We start from the raw sequence: 25,324 nt of genomic DNA, 5'->3' as shown, positions 1-25,324 counted from the left end.
GCAGGCTCACCGGGTAGAGTTTCTGGTTGTAGCCACAGAGCTCACAGGAGTAGTTATCACAGGATGTAATCTTGGAGCCCAGGGTGAACACCAGCACACAGATGGTAGCCAGCCGCATAAAGACGCACCTGCAGGGGAAAAGAGGGAGGAGAGGGGATGGGAAGAGGAGGCGTCAGGGCAGGCTGCCTCCTTGGAACTGAGGCTACAGAGCAGAAAAGCTTCAAAGCAAACCCACAAATAATTAGAGAGTTTTTGTTTGGGATTCTGAGGACGTTCTGGAAATGGATTGCAGCACTGGTGGCACAGCACTGGGAATGTACTTAATGCCACAGAATTGTACACTTAAAAATGTCTAGGGGCACCTGGCTGGCTTAGTTGGTTAAGTGTCTGACTCTTGATTTCAGCTGTCATGATCTTAGGGCCTTGGGGTGTCACACATATCAGGCTCGGTACAGACTCTGCTTGAGATTCTCTCTCTCCCTCTCCCTCTGCCCCTCCCCCCACTTGTGCATGCTCTCTAAATAAATATATTTTTAAAAACATTTTATTTATTTGAGAGAGAGAAGGATAGAGGGAGCACAAGCAGGTGGAGGGGCAGAGGGAGAGGGAGAGGGAAAAGCAGACTCCCCGCTAAGCAGGGAGCCCAATGCGGGACTCGATCCCAGGACCCCAGGATCATGACCTGAGGAGAAGGCAGATGCTTAACCAACTGAGCCACCCAGGCACCCCAAATAATTTTTTTTAATGTCTAAAATGGGGCACCTGGTTGGCTCAGTCAGTTAAGCATCAGACTCTTGGTTTCAGCTCAGGTCATGATCTCCAGGTCCTGGAATCGAGCCCCACGTTGGGCTCCCAGCTCAGCGGGGAATCCATTTCTCCCTCTCCCTCTGCTTCTCCCTCTGCACTGTTGTCACTAAGAACTTAGTTTTGGGTCCTCTTCACTCTCTCTTTATTGACATATATTCAGATATATATGTATATGCATGTGTTACATAGTTTATATGATACATATATTGAAATTAACAATTTCACAAGATAATAGTTTGGAAATCTATCTGATTCCTTCTGATGTGCTCTCTCTGTCTCTCTCAAATGAATAATAAAATCTTGAAAGAAAAGAAAGAAAGAAAGGGAGAGAGAGAGAAAGAAAGAAAGAAAGAAAAAGAAGGAAGGAAGAAAGAAAGAAAGAGAAAGAAAGAAAAAGAAAGAAAAGGAAGGAAGGAAGGAAGGAAAGTCTAAAATGGGGGTACCTGGGTGGCACAGTCAGGGGAGCATGTAACTCTTGATTTCAGGGTTATGAGTTCTAGTCCCACATTGGGTGGAGAGATCACTTAAAAATAAAATCTTCTTTAAAAATGTCTAAAATGGTAAAGTTTATGTTATGTATGTATTTTGCTACAATTTCTTAAATAGCAGGGGAAAAAAAGGATCAGAAAGCTGGGAATTCCTGAACCCATGATGACAGAGCCGCATTATAGAACATGATGCATTTCTGGAAGGGAACTAATTGAATCTTCTGAGTAGGAGCTCTGAGTGACGTCTGATATATTGGGAAGTGGAAAAAGCACTTTATGGAGTGTTACCTACATATGATCCTATTTCTAAAAGAACACAAAATGTGCGAATAAACACCAGGAGCCCCACCAATGAGGGCTACATGGGGAAGCAGGATTCAAGACAGGAGGGCAGAGAGAGCTAACTTTTTTGAAAGATGCTTTTCTATTATTTGGTTGAAGAAAAGAAATAAAGAAGGAAAGAAAGAAAGAAAGAAAGAAAGAAAGAAAGAAAGAAAGAAAGAAAGAAAGAAAGAGAAAGAAAGAAAGAAAGGAAAGAAAGAAAGAAAGAAAGAAAGAAAGAAAGAAAGAAAAAGAAAGAAGGAAGGAAGGAAAGAAAGGAAGGAAGGAAGGAAGGAAGAGAAAGAAAGAGAAAGAAGAAAGAAAGAAAGAAAGAAAGAAAGAAAGAAAGAAAGAAAGAAGGAAAGAAAGAAAGAAAGAAAGAAAGAAAGAAAGAAAGAAAGAAAGAAAGAAAGAAAAAGAAAGAAGAAAAAGTGGGGGGAAAAAGCAAAGCCACACATCTGCTCACGCTTCTTGTTACGGAGCATGTCACCTGACACTCTGTTCTTCCTGCTGGAATGCCAGTACCCAGCACCACTGGGGGGGGGCCCATAACTAAACATGGAGTCTAATAAAAAGTCAGAATCTACACGGTAGTTTATAGCAACTGTAGGCAACAGAACCACACAACACGAAGAAATAATGAACTAAATCCACACGAGGGGACATGCTACAGGACAAACGCCCAGTTCCTCCCACAAATCAACGGCCTAATGAAAGGAATGGGGGAATTCTTAAAAGAATAAAGGCAGTATAAGAGACATAACCACGAAATGCAGCATGTGGCCTTTGTTTGGATCCTGGTTTGAACAAACCAATCCTGGAAAGTCACTTGCAACTTCATTGGGGAACTGACTTAATTTTATTAGGTGTGACGTTGGTCTCGTAAGGGGGGAAAAAAAAGTGAAATAAGATGTGCTTTAAATAATTCAGCAAAAGTTGGGGGCGGGGAACAGATGAAACGAGATTAGCAAATTGTTGGTTATCAAAACTAAGCGATGGGCATACGGAGGTTTATTATACCTTTCGTTTCTGTTTGAAATTTTCCAAAATAAAAAGTTAAAAAAAAAAATCCAAATGCCATCTGAGGCATGAAATGCTCTATTTCACACAGTCCCCACCTGGTCCTCTTCAACTTACTTGCGCTCGCTCCCCAGACCCTATTATACAGCTGTCCTTTCTTTCTTTTTCTTTTTTCTTTTTTTAGGAAACTGAATATTTATTTAGAATGAGAAGAGATATCACAACAAATTATAAGCAGTCAGCAGCAGCCACACACAGTCAGTGACCTGGCCCCACTTTCTTGGCACTCACTATCCCGGCAGATGCCTCAGATTCCTGGTGTAAGCACTTGTAACTCTCCTCTCCTCTCCTCCCAAGGCCCAAGCATGGCGGGTAGCAAGGTGGGAGCATGAGGGAGTTGATGCCTCTGGAAGCCAGCCACCCTTATGAAGTACAGGCTGGACGCTCCTTAGTGGGTGGGAACGCACTAAGATATATCCCACTCAAACACCCAGCTGCCCGGTAGGGCCAAGCCCCAGCTCAAGCCCCAGTAAGATACCCTTTATCAGCTGCCTTCCCTTTGCTCTCTCATTTCCTCATTCCCCTGCTGGTATACGCTTGTCATTTCAAACATCTTCTGAGCAATCCCAGGGCCCCACCTTATGCCCTCAGCTGTCGATGTGCTAATACATGAAACAAAAATATAATACCGCTGAGTACATGCTTAAGTCAAAGAGATTTCACTGCATGGACAAACTCTGATTCATTCATGCGGGTTGTCTGAAGGTTGTCGAGGATTCTTGGCTCAGCAGGAAAAGGTGCCACAATTGATTAGCAATGTCTGCCATGGGCAAGAAAGTGGGCAAGTGGTGACTTGCTTGGCATGTCTAGGCATTACCTAAGAATTGTCAGCCGGATCTCAAAGCCTGGGGAATAATCCTCGTAGTGGATGATCTTGGCAAAGATCATTGGGGTGATGAAATTGGCCAGCGTGATCACAATAGAAGGCAGGTACAATATCAAAAGGTTCTCTCCAAAAACCATCTTGTCAATTTCCTATGAAGATAACAAAGGGAAGTTGCATCACAAATGAATTGACCTTGAAAGAACTTAACTATATGTGCATCAAGTCATTATGCTGTACACCTTATATATGTCAATTATATCTCAATGAAACTGGAAAAAAACCTCAACTATACATATTTAGATAAACAAACAAAACAAAACATATATGTCATTCAACATGGCCCCTAAACACAAGCCATTCCCGGACCACCTGGGCTCTCAGATGCTTAAGTGACTCTTGATTTTGGCTCTGGTCATGATCTCAGGGTCGTGAGATCAAGCCCCGTGTCTGGCTACACGCTAAGCATGGAGCCTGCTTGGGATTCTCTCTTTTCCTCTCCCTCTATCCCTCACTCTCTCTCTAAAAAAAAATTTAAAAATAAAAATAAACATAAGCCATTTCCTTCCTTGGATGTTCAAATAGAGGAATCATGCTTTAGTACCACAGAAAGAAAAATTAGCTCTATTGGATTAATTAAGGTCAAGTTTTTAAAAAAATCCATGTAGTCTATATCAATAGGCAATTTAAAGTATTTTCAAGGCCATAGTAGTAATTGATTTGGACGAGCCATTCTCTTCTTTCAGAGTAATAGACTATTTGGCCACATATATGGCAATCTGGGATAAAACTATTATTTCCTGGCCTCCCTTATAACGAGGTACAGCTATCTGTCTACATTCTGACCAAAGGGATGTGAGTAGATGCTTTAAGTGCAAGCACTTAAAAGGTCTTGCCCTTGAAGAAAAGGGTGTACCTTCCCATCCCCTTCACCTCCTTCCCATTGGCTAGAATATGGACATGCTGAACTATCTTGTATCATACAGAAGAGGCTGCACCCTAAGGATGGCAGAGCCACAAGATGGAAGGAACCTGGGTCCCCTCCCCCGATGATTGATTTCATGAATCAAAGCCAGACCAACGTGCATTTTTAAAGATTTTATTTATTTATTTGACAGAGAGAGACAGCCAATGAGAGAGGGAACACAAGCAGGGGGAGTGGGAGAGGAAGAAGCAGGCTCCCAGTGGAAGAGCCGGATGTGGGGCTCGATCCCAGAACGAGGGCATCACGCCCTGAGCCGAAGGCAGATGCTTAACGACTGCGCCACCCAAGCGCCCCCAATGTGCATTTTTTTTTAAAGATTTTATTTATTTATTTGACAGAGATAGAGACAGCCAGCGAGAGAGGGAACACAAGCAGGGGGAGTAGGAGAGGAAGAAGCAGGCTCATAGCAGAGGAGCCCGATGTGGGGCTCGATCCCACAACGCCGGGATCACGCCCTGAGCTGAAGGCAGACGCTTAACCGCTGTGCCACCCAGGCGCCCCCCCAATGTGCATTTTTAAAACCACTGCTATTTTAAGTAAACTGGAGCCCTAGCTAGTAAGTCGTGGAGTTGAGGATTGAATCTAGGTAGGTGAACCTGAATTTGAATACTGTAGATTCTAGGAGGAATTCCAAACACTCATTGGATGTTCTTGTATTTTTATTAAAAGTAGAAATTGGGGGCTCCTGGGTGGCTCAGTCGGTTAAGGGCCTGCCTTCAGCTCAGGTCGTGATCCCAGGGTCCTGGGATCAAGCCCTGCCTCAGGCTCCCTGCTCAGCGGAGAGCCTGCTTCTCCCTCCCCTCTGCTCCTTCTCTCTCACTCACTCTCTCTCTCAAATTAATTAATTAATTAAATCTTAAAAAAAAAAGTAGAAATCGGTCACCTCTGATTTTCAGTTCTCTGTCACAGCAGTCAAACTTACATCCTTATGTATAAAACAGAAACGATGATGGTTTCTACATTAGAGGCTTGCAATGCACTTGGCATACCTAATGTCCCACCAGAGTAAAAGTTAAGCTGACTTTCAGAGAGTACTCACTTTTTTCATGTGCTCTTGTGAGAATATTGTCGCTCTATAGATTGCGTAAAAGCATGCAGCTAAAACGGCTAGAACAATACAGTTCAAAAACAGTCTCAGAGAGTAAATCCGTATCGTCTCTTCTGACGTCCTTTCTGCTATCTTCTGTCGTATTCTTTCTTCCTCCAGATCTGCCTGAGGGCCAAAGAAAACTCATCTGTGAGCATGGGGTGAAGGGATATTCAGGGGTGGAACCTGTGATTCATCATCATACCCTATCCATCCATCTTTAAGACCTTCCTTCAATATTCACCTCTGCTCAGATATCTTCCCAGACCAAGCCCAACTAGCTTTCATGTCTACTAAGGCCCTAAGTGAAGGAACACCCTCCTATCTAAGACTGCAGTTAGGGGCACCTGGGTGGCTCAGTCGGTTAAGCATCTGCCTTCGCCTCAGGTCCTGCTCTTAGGGTCCTGGGATCGAGCCCCATGTAGGGCTCCCTGCTCAGCAGGGAGTCTGCTTCTCCTTCTGCTCCTCCCCCTCACTCATGCTCCCTATCTCTTTCAAATAAATAAAATCTTTATAAAAAAAAAAAAGACTGCAGTTAGACATCACAATAACTGTGAAAACATAAGCATAACCTATTCATGGCATTACTTAAATGTAGTATGTGCCATTCCTTTAAACAAATAATACATTTGGTTTGATCCCTTCCATTCTCACTTTATTATACTTTTCTTATGATTGCCCCTCCTCCTTTTTTTGGTGGGTTTGTTCAAGATGCTGTTTGTTCCTCATTCTCCCCTTATAAATCTGGAACTTCTCTCGTCCTTTTTCTTATTCTCTCCATGCCACCTTATCATCATAGCATCCTTTCCCAGTTCTGTCTCTCCTGGTATAAGTGATGCATGACAGGTTCTCATCAGGGGGAAAAATAACAGCATAAAGTGGCGGGGAAGGAGGGAAGACACCATCCCCTCCCACCCACTCTAGTGTGCCCACCTCCCCTCCCATCCCCAGTCCACCAACTCCATGCTTCGGCGAAGGTGATCAACCCCGGGAGGCTGTTCTCCATGGAAAGTTCCTGAAGACGACACGGGGAAACTTCCTAAGCACTAGACACAGCCTGGCCCCCACCCAGCTCCTCTGCAGGCTGCAACCCCCTGCTTTTCAAGGCACGACTTTGCTGGCAAGGAACCCGCCGCAAACCCAGCAGCACTCACCCGGAGCTCATACCGTAGGCTGCTGTGCTTCAGGTCCGCCATGCTGCGGTTGGTGATACAGAAGTCCCAGCCCGCAAAGATCTTGTTGCAGTAACTCTGGAAGTGCTCCTCACTCCGGATCAGGTTGATTTTGAACCCTTCCACTGACCTGACCCCAAAACATGATGACCCTTCTTAGAAGAGCAACAATGAAATACAGGCCCGTGGATTGGCTTTGTGGACAGTAAAAAAGTTACACGTGGCGGCATTTTCCACTCATTTTGACAGGGACAGGTTTTGGACCATGCTGCATATGCATGGCAGCTAACCAGGTAGCTCATTGCTGAAAATTATGTCCTTTTATCTATCCAAGGGCTTCTCTCACAGCTGGAATAAGATCTAAACTCTTCAACACAGCCTAGAGATCCTGTACTATGCCGTCTTTCCTCCCATATGGCCATGCTGCTCTGACTACCATGGCTTTTTCTCCTTTCTATAAACACACAAACTTCTCTGGCCTCAGGACCTTTGTACAGGACCCCTCTACCCACTCCTTGGACAGTTCTTCCCCTGCCTCTTCCCATGGCTGCTGCTTTCCCATCACTCAGGTTTCAGCTCAAATATCCCTTCCAAAGATTCCTCGCCACCCCCTCTAAAGTTGTGACCCCCCCCATTTCAGGTAAGTCTATCTTCTTCATGGCAATTACCCTAATCTGCAATCATTATGTGTTTACTGCTAGTAGCCCCTTAACCTGATTACATTTTAAATTCCTTGAGGGCAGGTACATGGGCTGTCTTGCCACATTTGTATCTGGAATGCCTGGACTGTAATATGACTTAATAGTAAAATAACCAAATATTTAGTGACCACCTGTTCAGGTCAGATGCCATGTTGATGCACACTTTGTAATTTTAATTCACTGAAATGCTTTCCTGGAAAAAATACACCCCAGCTTTGGATGATATGAACACATCAAATGCCACATGCTGTGGTAGTTGCAACAGGATATTTTTTTAGGATGTGCTAGTGAGTTGCGAAGACAACAGAAGTGTAAGGAATTACGGTGATCAGTCATTATGCCAAACATCACGGCAAAATATTTATATCAGAACCACGTGGGGTGCTCTTCCAAAATGCAGACTCCCAGGTGGCTTCATACCCTGAGATTCTTAATTCGGTAGGTCTCACGTGGGGTCGAGAAATATATTATTTTATAAAGCTCCATGGTGATTCTGAGGTCCTATACCAGTTGAAAACTCTGGTTTAAACCAAAACTATAGCTTACAGATAAGAGGGTAGAGATACAGAGAAGAGAGAAATTATTTCTCCAGGTCCAGAGAGTTAGGGGCAGAACTGGGGCTGATTTGTTGATGACGATGATGATAATTTTAATTCCATAAGTCTGGAAGGTGCCAGGCCCAGGACTGAGTTCTTTACCTGCCCTGCTTCAGTTAATCCTCCCACCAACTTCTCCAGGTGTGCACATCTCACAGGTGAAGAAAATGAGGCTCACAGATATGAAGCGGCATTTGAACCATGGTCTGTAGACCCCAAAGTCCGTGGCCTTTGCAGTTTATAGCACTTCCTCCTCACGGGACAGTCCCTTCCCCAGCACATCACAGCCAGGTCTCCCTCCAGTCTTCCCCAGGAAGCAATCACGGCCCTGGAGTGAGAAGACTGAGCAAGGTCCAGAGGTGGACTCACTATTCGGCTAATAAAGCTTATTCTGCAGGGTCCCTTCTGAGGCCCTGGGAGAGCCTCTCGCATTGTGTTCATATGGTCCTGCTGTTTTGATTCTTTCAAAACGTACACAAGATATTTTTGTATTCTTCATCTTAAAGAGGGCCCCTCCAAATTGTCTAAACCGCAGGCCCCTAAAACTTGGATCTGTCCTGCCATAATCCTAGAGTAGCAAAGCCAGACTCTAATCAACCAACATTTCTTTACCAAGCATCTCTCTGTTCTCAAATTGAGCCACTGCTTGCTCACATTGGTATGCTGCCCATTTGAGCAGGTGATGGACACACATCACTTAATTTTCATCTCACAGATACCGACTCAGGGTATGAGCGTCCAGCTGGGCTCTGGGGCTTTCTCTGTGGTGGTGAACCCTAGTCTCCATAGAAGGCAAACTCAGTCCTCAACACCCTGATCCCTTCCATGCCTGTGATAAAGAGCTTCACAGCCCCATAGCTTATAAAACCTACGCTCTTACAGTGGGTAAGAGAGGTGCCCAACCATGAGCCTGCCCACCAAGCAACATCGTTGGGGCAGAGATAGCAAGCTGTCCATCAAAAACTTGTGGTTCTCCTTCTATATTATAATGTTGGCACTAGGAAGTAGCTGCCAGCCAGGGACATTTCCCAGCAGCCCTTGCAGTTAGCCATGGTCTGTGACTAAGCAGTAGCCAATGGAATGTGAGTGATATGCATCACTTCCAGGTCTAGCTCATAAGCACCTTCCATGTGATACGGTTCCACGGTTTTTTCCCCACCGCAGCCCTTTCAGTCACATGCTGAAGATGGCTGAACTTTGGTCCCAGAACAACTGAGAAGGAGACTACCACACTAACCTGTGTCCCTATTCAGAACTTCATCTAAGATACACATCTTCTATTGTGTTTGGGCTGTTGTACCTTTTAGAACAGTTGTTTCTTAGTATTAAATTAATTAAAAGTGATGAATCACTGAATTCTACTCCTGAAACCAATATTGCACCATATGTTAACTAAAATTTAAATTTAAAATTTTTAAATTTAATTAACATTACTTGTTATTCATTTCTTGGGAATTGGCATCTTTCACTGAACCGCCTGTCACGGAAAATAAGAGGTTCTCATATGATCTTGACCCACTGGCTTTAGTTGAAGGGTTAGGGTTGGGTATCTGAATGAAGAGCCAATAAGTCTCTTCAAAAGGATTTCTGAACCTGTGACGTTGGGAAACCGCCTACCAGGAGAATCACCAGAGATGAAGGAGCCTTTGCTTTGGGTGGTTTGGAAGACATACCCATATTCTTAGCCTTCCTGTAATTTGGAGTTTCCTCCCTTTTTTGGTTCTCTCAATTCCCCTTGACCCCAGTTAGTCAGAGTTGGGTTTCTGCCACTTTCAACCCAATAGAGACCTGATTAGCAACTACACCAGATTAAAGATAAGGTTACATTACAGCATCGGCAAATGTGTGCAATAACAATTTGGCTGCTGCTCCAGCTCCCACATCTTGCCTCTGTTACCTCCAGGTCTCCGCAGCCTACAACATACTCACAAACTTTTCTTCCCATATTCCTGGAATGGGACTCTGGACTCTGCTCGTTCCTTGGGCAACAGCTCCCAGAGTCCACAGCCCGCCAATAAACCCCAGCCATCAAGGGTAATTCAAAAGAACACAATGACCTGATGAATTTTACCTTTTCACTATCCAAAGAAGGCTCAGGGCCAGGTAGGCAATTGTGCTTAACAAATAAGCCAGGGGCAGATCATAGGTGAAGTTCTGAAATTTCACTCCATCAATGGTGTAATGTCCATAAAAGAGGCAGGTCTCCTCTAAGAAACCCTGAAACAAAGCCAAAGGCATGAGTTCAGACTGGTTAAGTTCACTGCAGGGAACCAGGAGACCAGTCTCTGCCTCAAGGAACCCACGTTCCAGTGTCATAGTTCATCCCTAAATTCCCAGACACCGGAACAATCCCAGAGTCATAAGGAGTGCTCAGCTAGTGTCTGGGGAACAAAGCATGAATAAAACCTGAGCATTAAAAATACAGAGGTGTATGATCCAAAAATGAAATTAAGAGAACAATTCCATGTGCAACAACAGCAGAAAGGGTAACATACTTAGGAACGGATTTAACAAATGAAGTGTAAATTTTACATTCCTAAGACTAGAAAACATTGTTTAAAAAATTAAAGATCTAGGGGTGCCTGGATGGCTCAGTTGGTTAAGTGTCAGACTCTTGATTTCAGCTCAGGTCATGATATCAGCGTCGTGAGATCGAGCCCTGCATCTGGTTCTTTTCTCAGCGTGGAGTCTGCTTGTCCTTCTCCCTCTGCTCCTCTCTCTGCTCACTCTCTCTCTCCCTCTCTCTTTCTCTCTCTCTCAAATAAATAAATAAACAAACAAAATCTTTTAAAAAATGAAAGACCTAAATAAATGTAAAACATACCATGTTCATGGATCAGGAGATCCATGGCAATCTCCAAATTGATCTACAGATTCAACACATCCCTATCAGAATCCCTGGTGGCTTCTTTGTAGGGATTTACTAGCTAATCCTAAAATTAACGTTAAATTGTAAGGGCTCTAGAATAGCCAAAACAACCCTGAAAAAGAATAATTAAGTTTGGAGACTCGCACATCCTAATTTCAAACTTACTATAGAGCAACAGTAATCAGGACACTGTTGTACTAACTTAAGAATAGACATGTAGATCAATGGAATAGAACTGAAGCAAAAAATGAACCCATACATCTATGGTCAATTGATTTTTGATAAAGGCAAAGAATAGTTTTTTCAAGAAATGATGCTGAGACAGCTGGATAACACATGAAGAAAGAAAAGAAAGAAAGAAAGAAAGAAAGAAAGAAAGAAAGAAAGAAAGAGAAAGAAAGAAAGAGAAAGAAAGAAAGAGAGAGAGAGAAAGAAAGAAGGAAAGAAAGGAAGAAAAAAAGAAAGAAAGAAAAGTTGAACCCCTACTTTACCCCATATATAAAAATTAACTTATGGATCAAAGACTTCAATGCAAGAGCCAAAACTAGAAAACTCTTAGAAGAAAATAGAGGACTAAAGTCTTCATGACTTCAAATTTGTTCCTGAATTCTTAGATATGACACCAAAAGCCCAAGCAATGAAAGAAAAAATAAACGGGACTTCATCAATTAAAAACTTTTGTGTTTCAAAGGGCACTATCAAGAAAGTGAAAAGACAATCCAGACAACAGAAGAAAATACTTGTAAATCATGTATCTGATAAAGCACTTGTATCTAGAATATATGAAGAACACTTGGGGTGCCTGGCTGGCTCAGTTGGTAGAACATGTGACTCTTGATCTTGGGGTTGTAAGTTCGAGCCCCACATTGGATGTAGAGATTACTTATAAATAGAACCTTAAAAAAAAAAGAATTCTTATTACTCAACAATAAAAAGACATAATCCAATTAAAAAATGGAAGGAGGATCCAAATAGACATTTATTCGAAGAAGATACACAATGGGGGCGTCTGGGTGGCTCACTCTTTATTTCGGCTCAGGTCATGATCTCATCGTGGTGAGATCGAGCCCTACGTTGGGCTCCACACTCAGCGCAGAATCTGCTTGAGACTCTCTCTCTCCCTCTCCCTTTGCCTCTCCCCTGCTTATGTGCACACTCTTTCTCTCTCTCTCTCAATAAAAAAATAAATAAAATCTTTAAAAAAATAAAAGAAGATACACAATGGTCAATAAGCACATGAAAAGATAGATTCTCAACACCATTACTCATTAGGGAAATGCAAAGCAAAACCACAAGGAGATTCCACCTCACACAAACTAGAGTGGCTATAATCAAAAAGTCAAGGAAATACCAAAGATTGACAAGAATGTGGAGACATCAGAACCCTCATACACTGCAGGTGAGGATGCAAAATGGTGCAGCCACTTTGGAAAAGTCTGGTAATTCCTCAAAAAGTTACACACAGGGTCACCATTTGACCTAGGAATTCCACTCCTAGGTATATACCCCGAAGAATTAAAAAGATCCGTCCCCAACAAAAGCTCACACATGAATGTCCATAGCAGCATTATTCATAATAACCAAAAAGTTGTAAACCACCCGAATGTCCACCGTGAATGGATAAACAAAATGCAGTCTATCCGCACAATGGAATCTTACTTGGCCAGAACAAGGAATGAAAGACTGGTAAGATGCCACAACATGGGTGAACCTTAAAAACATGCTAAGTGAAAGAAAGCCAGAGAGAAAAGATCACGTATTCTAGGATTCCATGTATATGAAATGTCAGGGATAAGCATTTTGTAGACAGAAAGTTGATTAATGGTTGCTTAGGGCCGGTTAGAAGGACTGGTAGGGGATACGTAAAGGGTACAGTATTTCTTTTTGAGGTGAAGAAATTGTTCTGAGATTGACTGGCGATGACAGCACCTACCTGTGAATACACTAAAAAAACCACTGGATTGTACCCTTTAAATGAGTGAATTGTATGCTACGTGAATTATATCTCAATAAAGCTGTTACCAAAAACCAAACAAAACCAAAAAAACCCAAAGGTGCCCTATGTGAAAATACAGCACAGAAAAGTTCCTGACTGCTTAGGGTGGAAATAACTGAACACCTCACACGTCTCCTTTGATAGCGGGAAAATTCTAGGAGAGTGGGAAGACAGTATATACAGAAAGCAGAAATAGTATACGTACTACATAGATGTTTAGTATAGCATTGTTTATAAAGGGCAATATGGAAGCAACATGGGACTGGTTAGACCATGAAAAACCCGTATTATAAAATATGGAGCAAGATCATATGAAATAAGTGCAGGAGAAAGGTCGAGAAGGCTATGAGCCAGCGTTACAGGTTCAGTGGCCTCTGGGGAGAGGTACTTTCACTTTCCACTATAAATTCTGTATTTTTTATGATAACCATATATTCTTATATTGAGTATTTAAGTAAATTTTTATTAGAAGAAAAATGTAGAAACAGAAGTCTCCACATTTAAATCTCCTGAAAGCTGGGCACACAGGCCATAAAAACTTGCCCAACTACACATAACCTGTTTTTATCGCCCCACGTTGATATCAGGGCTGTCACTGATATCTCCCTCAAAATAATGAGACATTATAGGGCAAACATCCAGTGGCCCTGGAAAATAATCTTTCTGATTTGATCACGAGCACAACTCTTTTCAGCAAAGACAAGCCAGTGTTTAAAGATATCTATCTATCTATCTATCTATCTATCTATCTATCTATCTATCTATCTAAGAAAGAGTACGAGAGAGAGAGAGAGCGCATGAGCAAGTGAGATGAGGGGCAGAGGGTGAGGCAGGCTCCCCGCTGATCAAGGAGCTTGACTTGGGACTCAATCCCAGGACCCTGAGATCACGACTTGAGCCAAACTCAGACGCTTAACCAAGTAAGTGACCCAGGTGCCCCAATAAACCAGCGTTTAATCTCTCTGGCCAACTCTCCTTTCATCACATATAGTCTACCGAATGTTTACGATCAAGTGCATCTAAGTGTCCTACAATTTTTCCTACAAGGAAGGAGGTTGCAGTGTTCAGAGATCCACAAAGAGAAACTTCTTTCTTTGGGGGAACTCAGTATTTTGTTGCAAGACAATAGAGAGGTGGCAGGGACTAAGGAACAGCTAGTGGCTAAAGGCAACAAAGCCCGCTTCCTGTATATTGTAGGAGGAGCGGGTGGGTGAACATTATAGTCCTTGCTGATGAGATCACTGCAAAGCCTTTCTTTTACTAGTACTTGAGTCAACTCTTGTGCCTGGCTCTCACCACAGATATTCAGGAAGCTGATCTTTAAATTAACCTATTTTCAGCCTATTGAGGGTCCAAATACAGAATTATGTCAAATACTTACAGTACCGGAGAGCAAGTCTATGACATAACTATAAAAGTAAATGAGTCCAGAGGTACTTATTGGATATATTGTGCATTGAACATCTGTAAAAAGCAAAAACGAGAACATCAGTGGAAAACAGTTGTACAGTCTCAATAGCTTGTCCATCACAATTTGTGTACACAGGATGCATATGTATATACATTTAGAGATGTCACATATAATTATGCAAGGATGTTGAGAACTTGTGGTTTTCTATTTACAGTGCAAACCCCAATACACCAAAGTACAGCTTTGCATTTTCTCCTCTCACTATTCTCCCTACACATCTATGGATATATGTCTTTTTTATATATATTTTGTATGTGGGTCTACTTACAGTGCACGTTTTCTGTTTGTATTGGTGTTTTGCAGTTTGGGGTTCGTGTTTGTACATGTTTTGGAAGATGCGATGGATACAACTGTGTTTCCACTGTAAGCACATCCAATTTTACAAGAGCTCTACATGTGTGTAAATAAACATGCAGCTTCGTTCAAACAACCTATGAATTTACATATGCATAAATAATCAAGAAATTATTTGAATACCAATTTTAATGACACTACCTTACCCTGGAACACCTAATTCACTTTCCCTGTATCAGTGAGCTACTGCTGTGTAACAAAGAACCACAAAGTCTCAGCGACTGAACATACCAAACATTTATTTCCTCCTTCATGGTGCTGCAATTTGAGTTCATTGAGCTGATTTAGGCTGAGCTCGGATGGAGCCCAGGCTTCCAGCTGGGCTCATGTCTGTACCATATGACTTCATTCTGGGGCCCAGGCTGAGGCAATGGTTATCTGGGTGATGCTCCTCTCATAGGCAAACCAACCACACAAGCCATTTCCAGCTAATACTCCACTGGACAAAACCAGCTACATGGCCAAGTGCAATACCAATGGGGCAGAAAGTATTCTCTGCCCACAGTGGGAGGCCCTACAAAGTCACAATTACAGGGGAGGGACAACTCGAGGATTTGCCTTAGTTTCCCTTTGTTAAAGAAGGGAGCTGAACCAGTTCCTCCAAGGCCAATTCCAGTTCTGCCATTTTATAATTCTCATATAAGTCAGGCTTTGACTCAGTTTGCCTACTTCTGGCCCCTAGCACAGAGCTTGGTACCTAGAGGGGAATCAATAAATGTCTGTAGAATGACAGAAACTCTCCCCGTTTGAAAACACAGGATGCCCAAAAGATGGGATCTATGTTGAGAATTCGGTAAGAAAACACAGGTCCAGCACTTGCTATAACAGCTGGCACATGACCAGTGGAGGCCTAAGTGTCACCATTTTCAGAGATAAAAGTCTCAAAGTAAAGTTACCAGAGGAGGTGATATCATGTGTGCTAAATTCTCCACTTTCCTAGCCTGCAGTGCTCCTCCCAAATGCCTTGCTGAAATCAGGAGTGGCCAAGTGACTTGCTTTGGGTAATGAGATGCGGCAGAAATGACAGGTGTCATCTCCAGGCAGGAGCTTTAGGAGCCAGTATGTTTGCCATTGGCTCTTTTTAATTTGGCCATAGTGACCATCAATGGTCCAGAGAGGGGCTGCTCCATCGGCTTGGGCTCCAGAGTGAAGACAATATGGAACAAAGCCACCACCAGACAGTGATGGACACATACTAAGAGTCAGAAAGAACCTTTTGTGGTTATTAGGTGCTGAGAGTTACGGGGTCATTTGTTTCCGCAGCATAACTGAGCCCATCCTAATGCAGGCACCCGCAACTTAGAACATAAAGATTCCCAGAGAAGGAAGCATTGCAGATAGGTACACAGACGCAAGAACATTCTCACAGCAAACCAGGCCTTAGACTCACCCGTGTCTTTGGACGGAATGAGCACAAAGATGCTGTTGGTGATGTTGTATTTGGTGAGCAAGACTGGGAGCAAAACCAGCATAAAGATGATCAGAAATATCACCAAATTCAGCAACACCAGAAACCGCAAGAAGGAGAAATAGGACTGAATCCCAGTGCCAAATTTCCCTGAAAAAAAGAAATCCAGACATCACTGACCAGGAGTATTCATCCACAGGCACTATTCATGGGCGATCCAATCAGCCAGAAAGCTGAAGTTGGAGTGCTCTTGGTGGGGGAGGGAGGAAGAAATATTTTGTTTTTCTACTGTTGGCTGTAAGGTTCTCCTTCTTTCTAAATCTATACTCAATCTTGAATAACCTGTTTGACAATGGTGTGAGGCAGGACTCAATATTTATCTTTTCTTGTATGAGTATCTAATTGACTCCACACCATTTACTTGGCTACCCTTTCCCCAGTGACTTGCAGTAGCGCTTTTGTAACTGACCATAAATGTATGAATCCATTCCTGAATTCTCACAAGCCACGTTCTGAATGAAAACTTCCAGAAAGGCCACTGCTAAACAAGAAAGGAAGCTGGGGCATGGTGGCTGAACCTCTGGGCTTTCAAATCCTTCAAATCCTGGGTCTGCTTCATTCTAGCTGAGTGAACTTGGAAAAGTATTTTAGCCTCTCTGAGTCACGCAGATGATACCTATTGGAATGTTCTTACAAGTATTAACTAAGCCAATATGAGGAAAATGTTTAACACAATGCCACGTTCACAGTAAAAGCTCAGTCGGGGCTAGCTTATATTATTTGGCTCCAAACATGATGCTGTGCTTAGACCTCAGAAAAAGTACAACTAGATGGTTATGAAGCCCCTTGTGATTGTGTTTACATTCTCCCAATAAAACAATTTATTTTTTTAAAAGATTTTATTTATTTATTTGCTAGAGAGAGAGACAGCCAGCGAGAGAGGGAACACAAGCAGGGGGAGTGGGAGAGGGAGAAGCAGGCTTCCCAGCGGAGGAGCCCGATGTGGGGCTCAATCCCAGGACCCTGGGATCATGCCCTGAGCTGAAGGCAGACACTTAATGACTGAGCCACCCAGGTGCCCCTAAAACAACAACTTAAAAAGGTACTTTGCTGAATAAATTACCGAGAGTATTTTATAGGTCTTTTTTTAAAATAAAGATTTCATTTATTTACTTATCAGAGAAAGAAAGAGAGTGAGAGCACAAGCAGGGGGAGCTGCAGAGGCAGAGGGAGAAGCAGGCTTCCCGCTGAGCAAGGAGCCCGATGCGGGACTTGATCCCAGAACCCTGAGATCAGGACCGGAGCCGCAGGCAGACGTTTAACCAACTGAGCCACCCAAACGTCCCAAGTATTTTGTAGGTCTTAAAATAGTAATAATGACAGCATTTCTTCCATTCATCCTACCACATTCCCTACAAACTTGACAAAATTCCCACTTAAGCGGATTTGAGGAGGTGTTTTTTGTTTTGTTTTGTTTTGTTTTGTTTTTGCAGGCTCCCAGCAGAGGAGCCTGATGCAGGGCTCAAACCCAGAACTGACCCAGAATGCCGGGATTACGCCCTGAGCCAAAGGCAGACACTTAATGACTGAGCCACCCAGGCACCCCTTGAGGAGCTGTTTGTAAATCGTTTTTGCTTTATGGTAGAAATGATGTCATCCTAAGAGGTATTTTCTCCCTGGTTCTGTTATGTCACCCAAATGTTTCAATGTTTTTTCCTAATTTTATATTTTGGTACAACTTCCAGTTTTTGTATACTTGCTATGGACTGAATTGTATCTCTTCCCACCCCCGCACTCTGCCCCAAATTCATATGCTGAAGCCCTAACCCCTTATGTGATGGTATTTCGAGGTGAGGCCTTTGGGAGGTGATTAGGTTTAGATGAGGTCCTAAGAGTGGGTCCCCATGATGGGATTTAGTGGCCTTACAAGAAGAGGCATCAGAACTCCCTCTCTCTCACTCTCTTTCTCCTTCTCTGTCTCCAAGAGCACACAAAGATGTAAAGACACAGTGAGAAGGCAGCCTGGTCTTAAACTCCCAGTCTCCAGACTATAAGAAAATATATTTTTGGGCACCTGCGTCGCAGTCAGATAAGTGTCTGCCTTCAGCTCAGGTCATAATCCCAAGCCCTGTGGTGGAGAGGGGGGGTGGTCCCCACTCAGCGGGGAGTCTGCTTCTTCCTCTCCCTCTCCCCTTCCCCCGCTCATGCTCTCTCTCACTCTCTAATAAATAAATAAAATCTTAAAAAAAAAAAAGAAATTTCTGTTGTTGAATCCACCCTGTGTATGATATTTTGTTATAGCAGCCTTAGCTGACTGACCATACTGCAACTCAATTCTTACCAGTATGGAAAAGTAGGGATCTTCAGTATTTTCAGAGCCATGGGCACCTTTGGCAGTCTGGTAAAGCCTCATGAACCCCATCTCAGAATAACATTTTAAATGCACCAAATATTACACTATATGTTAACTAACCAGAATTTAAATAAAAAATTGGAAAAAAATAAACGGAATCATATATCCAAAAAGTAAATAAAATAAAACAAAATAAAAAAATAAACGCACCAAATACAAGGGCATCTGGATGGCTCAGTTGGTAGAGCATGCAACCCTTGATCTCAGGAATGTAAGTTTGAGCCTTGTGTTGGGTGTAGACATTACTGAAAAAAAAAAATCTAGGGGCGCCTGCGTGGCTCAGTCGTTAAGTGTCTGCCTTCGGCTCAGGGCGCGATCCCGGCATTCCGGGATTGAGCCCAGCATTGGGCTCCTCCGCTGGGAGCCTGCCTCTTCCTCTCCCATTCCCCCTGCTTGTGTTCCCTCTCTCGCTGGCTGTCTCTCTCTATCAAATAAATAAATAAATAAATAAATAAATAATCTTTAAAAAAAAATCTTAAAAATAAAAAAAAATGCACCAAATACAAATGGACATATGGTTCTATTAAAAACCAAATTTGTGCTAGAATAATAGATGCATCTTCATTAGCACATTAAATAAGAAGACCTAGTGGCCAATCTTGCAGAGTCACTGCTGCAATTTCCAAGCAGTGATGAGCATGAGTGATATTCCAAGATAATACAACTGGAAGGCACAGGAAAATATCTGATTTTCCCGGTGACAAGGACACAGGTTCTGCTGGTCTCAACTGATGCCGTTGCTCCCATTCATCATGGAAGGGAGTGCTAAATTTCATCTAGAGGGTAGAGAAAACAAAGCTGTACTTTCCCCCAGGTATAGCAGTCTTCCGCAGAGGAGCACATGCAGAGTGGGGGGTATGGTACCTTCTATGCTGCGAATGTCCTTCCGCCACAGCTCCAAGTAGGTGGTCATTTCACGAGCCTTCCCTATGAACCTCTTCCAAGACTTGCTGCTATACCGTTTCCACTGGTCCCACTCAGATAAATACTTCATTTGGGTCTCCTGAATGTTCCTGCATTAAAAAACAGTCACGACAATGATCAGGAAAGCATCATCAAGCCTTGGCATCAAATAAAACCCCAGCCAAGAAGACTGGAAAACCCAGAGCCCTCATACACTGCTGGTGGAAATGTACAACGGTGTGGCTGCTAGAGAAAACAGTCTGGATTTTCCTCAACATGGTAAACACAGAATTCCCATTATGACCCGGCAATCCCACTCCTAGGTAGATACCCCCAAAGAACTGAAAACAGGGTCCCAAACAAAAACTTGTACATAAATGTTCATTGCAGCACTATTCACAATAGCCAAAAGGTGGAAACAACCCAAATGTCCACCAACAGATGAGTGGACAAACAAAACGAGGCATACCCATCCATAAAATGAAATATCATCCAGCCATAAACAGGAATGATATAGTGATACGTGCCATAACTTGGATGACCCTTGAAAACATCATGCGAAGTGAAAGCAGCCAGGTACAAAAGGGCACATATTGTATGATTTCATTTACCTGAAATGTCCAGAATGGCAAATCTAGAGACAAAGAATAGATCAGTGGTTGGCAGGGGCTGAGGGAAGGCGGTAACAGGGAGGAACTTCAGACAACAATGAGGCTCTGGGGGGTTGCAGAGCCACAAGATGGAAGGAGCCTGGGTCCCTGAATGACTGCAAAGTTCCCCCTTGATCTGAACCCAGGACTTGTATGTGAATAAGAAATAAACTTCTAGGGGCACCTGGGTGGCTCAGTCATTAAGTGTCTGCCTTCAGCTCAGGGCATGATCCCGGCATTCTGGGATTGAGCTCCACATTGGGCTCCTCCACTGGGAGCCTGCTTCTTCCTCTCCTATTCCCCCTGCTTGTGTTCCCTCTCTCTCTCGCTGTCAGTCTGTCAAATAAATAAATAAAATCTTTAAAAAAAAAAAAAAAAGAAAGAAAGAAACTTCTAATATGTTAAGCTACTACATGTTTGGATAAATTTGTCACTGCAGCTTGGCTGACCCTAAGTAATACATTTCTAATTATGTGAACTTTTCAGGAAATGCATTCCATGCATAAAACACACCTCTGCCCAAAACATACATCAGATGCCTTCTAGATGGCCACCAAACAAACCTTAGCCTCCGCTTCTCAGAGATGTTCAGTGCATACTTCCGAATCGATTGGCCATTGAGGTTTTCGGTGATTCCTCCCTCCAGCTGGGAGCTGTAAGAGTCTGTTGGCTTCAGCAAAGTGCCACTTTGCTTGTCTCGGGAAAGAATGGTAGTCCTCCTGCGTGCAATGGACCGATAGCTTGGCAATTCTTGAAGGAAATTCACAGGTGGAGAAGAAAAGCAACTGGAGTCCAAAGACAGGTTCTCTGGGCAAAAAAAAAAAAAAAAAAAGAGAGAGAGAGAACCATCATTGACCCCAGTGAGCTTGGGAGCCAGAAAAAAAAAATTTGCCTAGAGACTTGCATCTCAGAGGCCATACCTAACTCCCACAGATGGTCACTAGCCTGTGCCACTGACAAGAGCATTTGTGCCTTCATTATTCTGCTTACCAGGATTGTGTTCACGACAACGCCATAATCTGCAAATGGGTTCACTGTCAGCAGCTTCGTGTGCAAATGTGGTTTAGGTTACATGATATCTGAGTTCTAGTGTTTGGATGCAGCCACAAGCTAAATGTGTGGCCTCGGGCAGCTATCTAAACTCCTCTACATTTGTCTGATGGGACTAGTACTATTTGCCCCAACTACCTTCCCAAAATGTAGGCTATAATGATGTATAGGATAAAACTCCGAAAAGCATAAAGCATTATGCAAATTCACAGTGATACCATCAGCAGCAACAGTAATAATAATAGCATTGACAGAGCAATTCCCGTGCACCAGGCACTGTATTAAGAGCTTCACATGCACTCATGGATCTGGGCTGGCCGTGGGATCTACTCGGACCAACAGAATGCAGTGGAAGTGATGCTGGCCAGTTCTAAGGCTTGCCTGCTTCTGCTGCGCTCTGCATCCCAGCTGCTGCCATGTGAACAAGCCCACGCTAACCTGCTAGAGGCTAAGACCAATTGGTGCAGGGACGATTGCCCCCGCTGAGACCATCCCAGGCCAGCCTGCAGCCAGCTGTCACCCAGCTGACCACAGATGCTCACACATACTGAGGTAGGTACTATTATCAGTTCCATTTTACAGATGAGAAAATAAAGTTGACAGGTTCCCCAACCCCACGCCCAGGTCCTCAAAGCCCTGCGCAACCAGATTCTTGCCTGTGTCTGCAGTTCCTCAAGCTCTCTGCCCTCCAACTACACATTTTTTAGGATCTTTCAGATACTAAGACAGGCCCTGTTTCCTCCTCCTCAGAGCCTTTGCATATACTGTTCCCTCTGCCTGGAATGAACTTGGCACACCTATTTATCCTATTAGTTCCTACTCACACGTCATTTCCTCGGGAAACTGCCCCAGCCCCACTGCACTATTACAGGTGCCTTGTTACACATTTCCCACACACACACTAAGTCCTTTACAGCACATCATAATTTGTTAATAAATACATAATATTTATAAATAAATTTGTGTAACTGTGTGAGTACATCTGTCTCCTCCAGGAGACTGGAAGTTCTTGGAAGGCAGGGACTGTGATGATGTCTTCACCACTGCACCCCAGGACCTAGCACCATCCTTGATTCAGAAAGGAATTCAATAAATGCTCAATGGATGGATGGATGGATGGATGGATGGATGGATGGATGGATAGGAAGATGGATAGATGGTTGGATGGATGGATGGGTGGATGGATGGGAAGATTGATGGATGGATGGATGGATGGATGGATGACGAGAAGATGGATGGATAGGAAGATTGATGGATGGATGGATGGATGGATGGATGGGAAGATTGATGGATGGGTGGATGGATGGATGGGAAGACTGATGGATGGATGGGAGGATGGATGGGTGGATGGATGGATGGGAAGATTGATGGATGGATGCATGGATGGATGCATGGATGGATGGATGGATGGGTAGATGGATGGATGGATGGGAAGACGGATGGATGGATGGATGGATGGATGACGGGAAGATGGATGGATGGATGGATGGATGGATGGATGACATTACTAATTTGCCCATGCTTAACCTGTGAGTAGGAGCACTGAAAACAGAACCAAGTCTGCCTGACTCAAACATCTATATTTGTTCTACTACATCAGGCCACTGCTGGGGGGCCAAGTTTTGCTGTGCCTTATGCAATGGTCTAAGAAGGGAGGGCCTTCCAGTGAACTTGAGGGACGCTACCTTCAACATGGGTTTTATGCCTGATCCAATTTTAGTTGTGGAAAGACTACCTTGAATGGAGACAGGACACAGGGAGAGGAAGTAGGAAACAGCCATAATTACCTAAGCAATTACCCCTATAGGCAGCAAAACTTCTAAGGCTTAATATTAGACGCTTAATTGCTTGGGTTTGAATCCCAGGTCTGATTATTAATAGTGTGTGTCTTTGGGAAAGTTACTTAACCTCTGAACTTCAGTTTCCTCATCTCAAATACTTATTCATTCAGTAAATGTTATCTACCATGTATCAGACCTGGAGCTAGAGATACTGCCATGAACAAAGCAAATGCCCTGCACACATGGCATATATATTCTGCAGTGGGGGCAGGGGAAGATTAGAGAGTAAATAGGTAATGAATATTATGCCAAAACAAAAATAGAGTGGGGTAAGGAGGAAGGTGATAGGTGGAGTATGCAGGTTCTGAGAAGGTGGGTCAGGAATGGTCTCTGTACTAAAGTAGCATTTAAGCTGAGGCAGAATAGAGGGCATGAGCCCGTTGGATATCTGGGGAAGGGCATCCCAGGAGAGGGAAACAGCAAGTGCAAAGGCCCTGAGGTGGGGGTGTGTACGGCATGCTTGAGGAAGAGCATGGAGGCCTATGTGGCTGGAGAAGATGAATGAACAGGAGCCTAACAGGCTCTGTTGTTGCTGAACTCTGATGAGCCCCACCAGCCCCTCTGCAGTCCCTTCCCCTTGAATCTGGCTGGATCTGTGACTTGCTTTAGCCAGAGGTCGCAACAGAAATGTTGCGCTGCCAATTCCAGCCTCAAGCCTTAAAAGGGCCTGGAAGTTCCCACTTTTGCACTGTTGGGACCACAAGGCTGTCGTGTAAGAAATCTGGCAATGCTGTTTGTACAACCATGTGGAGAGGAAGAGGCCGCAAGTGTCCAAGGAAGAAAACCGAGAAAACAGTGGACAGCGAGACCCAAAGTCTCTGGCTCTGACCCCAGCGAGCTGTTGCCGCCAGTCCCCAGCCCTTAGGTCATCCTCAGAGCACCGCCATGGTCATGAAGAGGTCTTCTGGAAGCTCCAGACCCAACAGACAGGACACAGAGCAGAGCAAACCATCTCTTCCATGCCCTGCCGATCTCCCGGCACACAGAATCAGCATAAGCCATCACGTTTGGAGTAGCGTGTTGACACCCATAGGTAAGTGGGGAGCATGGAAAAGCAGAGGTTGAGAGGTGCCTGGGGCCAGACTGAGTCAGACTCTGTGGGCCCCGTGCGATGCTTGGATGTGGAGGACCGAGGGCTTAGGAGCGGAAGCCAGAGGAGATCTCACCACATTTTCAAGGATCACCCTGGAGGCTGCCCGGCCAAGCACGGGACCCACCACAGGGGCCAGCTTAGGAGCATTAAAGGCAACCACATGGGGAGAAACACCCAGCATAGCCCCTGGCACGCAGTGGGCTCCATAAACGTACTTAGAGCTAATAAGGGAGGAGGGAGCGCTGGGGAGGGGAAGCCAAGGCCTTGCTGTCTGAGCTGGAGTCTGACAGTGCGGATTTGTAATGCTGGCCTCTCTGATGGGCACGTTCAGACACAACGGAACAGCTGTCCCACTGCAGATGACACACAGACACGCGCCTGGAGCCCTACCAGTTGCCAAGCGCAAGCCAGCGAATCTCATTCAACCTTCCATTTCCCTATTCCCTGCGTACCCTGAGGATATGATCCACTTCCATTAGTAACAGCAGCTCCCTAGAGCAAACGTGGGTGGTGGGGCGGGCGGGGGCCTGGGGGCTAAAGGGTCCAGGCCCTGGCTGGAGGCCACTCCTTCTGGACAGCAACAAAGAGCTCTTATTATCCACAAACAAAGGTCTTTGTATTCGTCAACTGTAGGGTCAGGGACTGAGGGCTGGAGCTGGAGCCTGGGTTGACTTGTCACCCGCTAGGCAGGCCACCCCAGGGTCGCATGTTTCTCTCCTCAGGCGTGGGGTATATAATACCACGGACCTCATCAGCGTGATTATGAGGGTGGCGTTACAAACACCTCCAATAATATTAACTAGGATTTCCTGAGCACTTACCTTGTGCCAGGCTATCTGAGTACTCACTATGTGTCATGACACTTAATACTCTGAACTACTCTTTAAATAGAATCATGCCATTTTTCAGATGAAGAAACTGAGGTTTGGAGAGGTGAAGGGCCTTGCCCACTCACCCAGCTGGTAAGTGTTGGAATGAGGAACCTATCACGGGTCTGCCAAACGCCAAAGCTGAGGTCCTCAGCATGAAATGATCCGGTGGGCCATGGGTTTGAAAGTGCTTCGGGAACACTACACTTCATTGCTCCTCCATATACTCCTATTCATATTCCATAACAACAGTCCCTGGTGGCAAACTGTAGTTTCGAAATGGCCATCATCGAAAAGGAGCGACTTTTCCTCTTCAGACGTTCTTGGGAAGTGCTTCATCTTCAAAT

At 44.1% G+C, this 25,324-nt stretch overlaps 1 protein-coding gene across 2 annotated transcripts in view; it reads right to left on the bottom strand.

Annotated features, from left to right (window-relative positions):
- TMC7 (transmembrane channel like 7) overlaps positions 1-25,324 on the bottom strand; it is a 50,180-nt gene that overhangs the window by 13,145 nt on the left and 11,711 nt on the right. For both annotated transcript variants that reach the window (XM_019800989.2, XM_011226504.3), the window contains exons 2-10: positions 20,688-20,931; positions 19,436-19,584; positions 16,141-16,308; positions 14,307-14,389; positions 10,132-10,277; positions 6,746-6,893; positions 5,544-5,717; positions 3,514-3,671; positions 11-128 (exon numbers count right to left, since the gene is read on the bottom strand). In XM_019800989.2, the coding sequence (XP_019656548.2) occupies positions 11-128; positions 3,514-3,671; positions 5,544-5,717; positions 6,746-6,893; positions 10,132-10,277; positions 14,307-14,389; positions 16,141-16,308; positions 19,436-19,584; positions 20,688-20,931 (1,388 nt within the window). The remainder of the gene's footprint in view (positions 1-10; positions 129-3,513; positions 3,672-5,543; positions 5,718-6,745; positions 6,894-10,131; positions 10,278-14,306; positions 14,390-16,140; positions 16,309-19,435; positions 19,585-20,687; positions 20,932-25,324) is intronic.

The sequence above is a fragment of the Ailuropoda melanoleuca genome, chromosome 10 (assembly GCF_002007445.2).
Source record: "Ailuropoda melanoleuca isolate Jingjing chromosome 10, ASM200744v2, whole genome shotgun sequence".
In the NCBI taxonomy this organism is placed as follows: Eukaryota; Metazoa; Chordata; class Mammalia; order Carnivora; family Ursidae; genus Ailuropoda; species Ailuropoda melanoleuca.
This window is presented reverse-complemented; position numbering and strand designations above follow the sequence as displayed.